We start from the raw sequence: 4,038 nt of genomic DNA, 5'->3' as shown, positions 1-4,038 counted from the left end.
GATCGCCGATCATGCACTTTTTCACGAAAATCGGCCCGATTATGATCGGTGACCGATCGATCGGCACACCTCTAATCTGTGGTCCTTACAAAACCTTTTGACCAGATAATGTTATCTCAATCTAAAGTTGAGCAAAATACGAAAATTTTCTGAAATATGAATTGTCCCAGAAAGTATTGCGATAAATAATAATGTTGTCGTTTTGAAACCACTTTCAACCAGCATAATGATAATGGCGTATTAATGTAAGTACATCTTCTTGAAAAAGCTTTAATTTCTATAGAACATTTCACACTGGAACTGGATGACAATTTACATATCCAAAATAAATAAACAAAACAAAAAGGATCAAGTTTCAATTATATTAATCATTCGGCTAAAGCAGGGAAAACGGGCAAAACTGGCAGTTTGGACTTTTTAAAAAAAATAAATAAAAGTGCAAACTAACTCCTTTGCATTTTCATTTTTTTAAAATAGCGGCTTTTCAACAATATTCAAGTGCAACATCTCTTTAAAGAATAAGCAAACTACAAAAAAATCAAGCATGCAAATGAAAGTCATCGTGCTCATTTCAGTTTATCATGCGATTAATTGATTTATTCCTTTTTGTGACAGCCTTACTGTGTCTGTTCAGTAGGAACCGTCAATGGGAATACAGAGTTTACTGAAAAATGTGTTGAGTTGATGTAAAGATTGGAACAAAGTGTCCAGGCCTAGTAAGGTGTGGAACAGGTTGGTGACCCAGCAGCTGTTCAGCCGTGTCAAGTTACGTAAGGAGTCTCAGCTGCAGTGTTAATTAGTCATCAGCATTAATCTGTCCTGCTTTGTGAGTGATACCTCAGGTTTTACTGGCTGTTATTTATATTTGTCATTTCAGTTAATGGAAAAGAAAGATGAAAAGTCTCCTTCTGTTTTGGTACATTTTCATTCCGTGTTGCGACTAACATATGAATCTTATAAAAAACCCACAGTCACAGAAACAGTTCTTTTTTTTTTTAACACTGGCCCCTTATTGTCGTCTGAGCCCCTGCGCTTCATGCGGTCAGCTGCGTGGAGCCAGAAAAGGGAATCTGGTCCACAGGATTCCTTTTAGTCTTCTGGACTTGGACCGGGTTCAAGGCTCACTAATGGATCAGACACCAGGCGGCAAACAGCAGAAAAGAAGCCATTTCATAATCCTCATGTTAAAAAATTGTCATTATATGCATTGCATCTATATTTAGAAATTTGAAACAGCTCTACAAGAAATCTGTCTCATTATTTTCCAAATTTGACTTTTGTTTGTTTTATCTTTCAGAATTCCACTTTTTTCAAATTAACAACATTTATTAACTCAAAAAGTATGTAAAATAGCTGGAGGTCAACATTTACTGTTTTACTTTAACAGAACATTTACCCTAATTTTTATTGACATTGTGCAAAACTAACAATCAAAATTTTAAATTAAGAGAAAGTAACACCATCAACATTTTAAGACCATTTTCAACCAATGAAATGATAATGGAACAAGTACACCCTCTCAAAGATCAATAAACTTTAATTTCCAAAGAACATTTAACACTGGAACTGGAAGACATTTTAAATATCCAAAATAAATGAAACAACCAAAACAAAAACTATGAAGTTTAAACAAAATTACTCTTTTAAACATATTAATTATGCTCATACTGGGAAAACTGGCTAATCTGCCAGTTAGGACTTTTGTAAAAAATAAATTAAAAGTCTTGCTTTGCACTTTTCATTTTTCAAAATGCGACTTTTGCTGAATTTTTTTTCTTGCTGGCCCTGAACTTTACAGGGCCAGCAAGTTTCCAAGTCTGTATTTTTATGTATTTCAGAGTTTCTGTGCTCAGAATCTCGATACAGGGATTAAATTTAATAATTTTGGTAATTTTGTTTGATTCTGCAGCAGCTTTAGAGTCTAGAGCCAAAGAGAAGGTAGTATATCCGTGAAGGGACAGTCCAAACTCTCAACTTTTGTTTGTAATGAACCTCAAACTTAAACATGGCCTCTCTTCAGAAGGTCACGCAGATGAAGACCCGGTAAACAGCTGCTGTCTGTCTGTCTGCATCATCAGGTCAGCTGGACTTGGAGGGACTCTTCCTGGTTAACGGCAACGCGGAGCGAGTAGACTGGCTGCGTCAGCGCTACGACAGCGGCGAGGAGGTGGAGCTGGAGAAGGAGGCTGATCTGGCATCAGCGGTCAGTCTGCTCCGCCTCTTCCTGCAGGAGCTTCCCGAACCCGTCATACCAACGGCTCTGCAGGGACACATCCTGCAGCTCTACCAAGGTGCATTTCAGGGACGCAGCTTCCGATCAGATAGTTCACTTCTCGGTAACCTAACATGAAAAATTATTTGTTGGTCCTTGTCACAGCACGATCCGTCCTATCAGCTAATTTGCACATGTGCTAATAGAAATACTTCCAGGGAGGGTATTTTTTTTTCTTTTTTTTGTATGTCATTGCAATTATAAAAGTAATGTATGATTTAACAAGAATATCAAGAAATAAAGATAAAAACAGTTCAAGCGCATTTTGCTAGATTGCTACTGCTAAATTAATGCTTTTGCCAGTGTATAAGAATCAAACATTAGGAAAAGATAGAGGATAATAAAGTTGAGTTTTCCACAAACCAGTGATAAACCATTAAACTCATAGAAGATGTGATTATTATAAAAATAAAGTTGTTTTTTTTATCAGGTATGAGTCCACCGGACGACACATTCAGCTAAGAGGGTCCAATATGCAATTTTCTACTGACTTCAACAAACAAAATCATTATAATTATACATTAAAATAATTATAACATTGTCTAAGAAAATAAGTCCTATTAATTAATATAAATAAATATGTTACACTTTTCTGGTGTACGTTTTAAGAATAACCGTGAATTGAGCCGACGATTCGGATTGTTCAGTGACTTTCCTCAACCAAAATGTTGAAGTTTCCATTTGTGATGAATTATGAAAGAACTGAAACTTAATCATGTGATTTTTCTGAATTGTTTAATGGATCTTTAATGCTCATAAAGGTTCATTTGTTGAGATTTAAAGGACCAAATCCTCCATTTTCAGTTTTGCTCTGTTTCCATTTATGGTTCACCTCTGTGCAGTGTCCTTTTTGATGCTGCTTCTGGCATAGATAATCTCCTCTAATCCTCTTTTTATTCATTTTGTCGTCATGCAGATCATTGCTGATGGGCTGTTTTGGGTCATAAATCTATGTGTGAATACTTTTTCCAGAACTCCTGCTAGTTTCTGTTGTACAGTGAACATTTGCAGGGATCTCTGGTCTATTGAATGCAGATTACAGCAATGAGGAGGAGCTGTGCAGAAACCTGAAGTACCTGCTGCAGCAGCTGCCCCATGTGAACTACGGGCTGCTCCGCTTCCTGTGCCGCTTCCTGGCCAGCGTGGCTTCCCTCCAGCCGGACAGCTGGACCGTCGGGGCGCTGGCCGCCGTCTTTGGACCCGACATCTTTCAGTAAGAAGCCTCTGACATGCTAACCACCGGCCTGAATTTGGAAACCCGACTGAAATGTCTTGTCTTGTCGTCTGTTTTCAGTCTGTCCACTGAGCGGGAGGACATTCGGGACCAGGAGTCGGTTAGCAGAGTGCTGGCCGAGCTGCTGGACAACCAGGAGGGACTGTTCGACTCGGAGGACGATGACGTGTCCACCACCAACGACTACAGCTCCATCAACGAACAGGTTGGGTTCTTCTCACCTCACCTTCTGTGACAGAATAACCTGACAATGGGTCATAATTTATAGGGATGCACGATATATCAGCGCCAACAGCTGCTTCTTTGACACTTTTCCCAAGTGTCAAAACGATAGAGAATATAAGTAGCGTAGGTAAATATCGGTTATTGACCAAAACATCAATATTAATATCAGATATCGATATCGTCATGAATATTTGTATCATTGCATCCCCAATAATTTATTCAAGAAGTTATCTGAGGTAGAGATGTGCCGATCAGGTTTTTTCCTGCCGATTCCGATCATCCATGAGGGCCGATCACTGATACCGAT

At 38.6% G+C, this 4,038-nt stretch overlaps 1 protein-coding gene across 7 annotated transcripts in view; it reads left to right on the top strand.

Annotated features, from left to right (window-relative positions):
- The window catches only part of fam13b (family with sequence similarity 13 member B), a 69,616-nt gene that overhangs the window by 20,617 nt on the left and 44,961 nt on the right, over positions 1-4,038 (top strand). For 5 of the 7 annotated variants that reach the window (XM_015047087.1, XM_015047084.1, XM_015047088.1 and 2 more), the window contains exons 4-6: positions 2,079-2,291; positions 3,284-3,485; positions 3,567-3,711. In XM_015047087.1, the coding sequence (XP_014902573.1) occupies positions 2,079-2,291; positions 3,284-3,485; positions 3,567-3,711 (560 nt within the window). The remainder of the gene's footprint in view (positions 1-2,078; positions 2,292-3,283; positions 3,486-3,566; positions 3,712-4,038) is intronic. The other 2 variants (XM_015047086.1, XM_015047090.1) reach the window with 1 other exon arrangement.

This window comes from Poecilia latipinna, unplaced genomic scaffold (assembly GCF_001443285.1).
Source record: "Poecilia latipinna isolate Pla-1442-1.1 unplaced genomic scaffold, P_latipinna-1.0 Scaffold806, whole genome shotgun sequence".
Classification (NCBI taxonomy): Eukaryota; Metazoa; Chordata; class Actinopteri; order Cyprinodontiformes; family Poeciliidae; genus Poecilia; species Poecilia latipinna.
The sequence above is the reverse complement of the archived record's forward strand: the minus strand, read 5'-3'. Positions and strand labels throughout refer to the sequence as shown.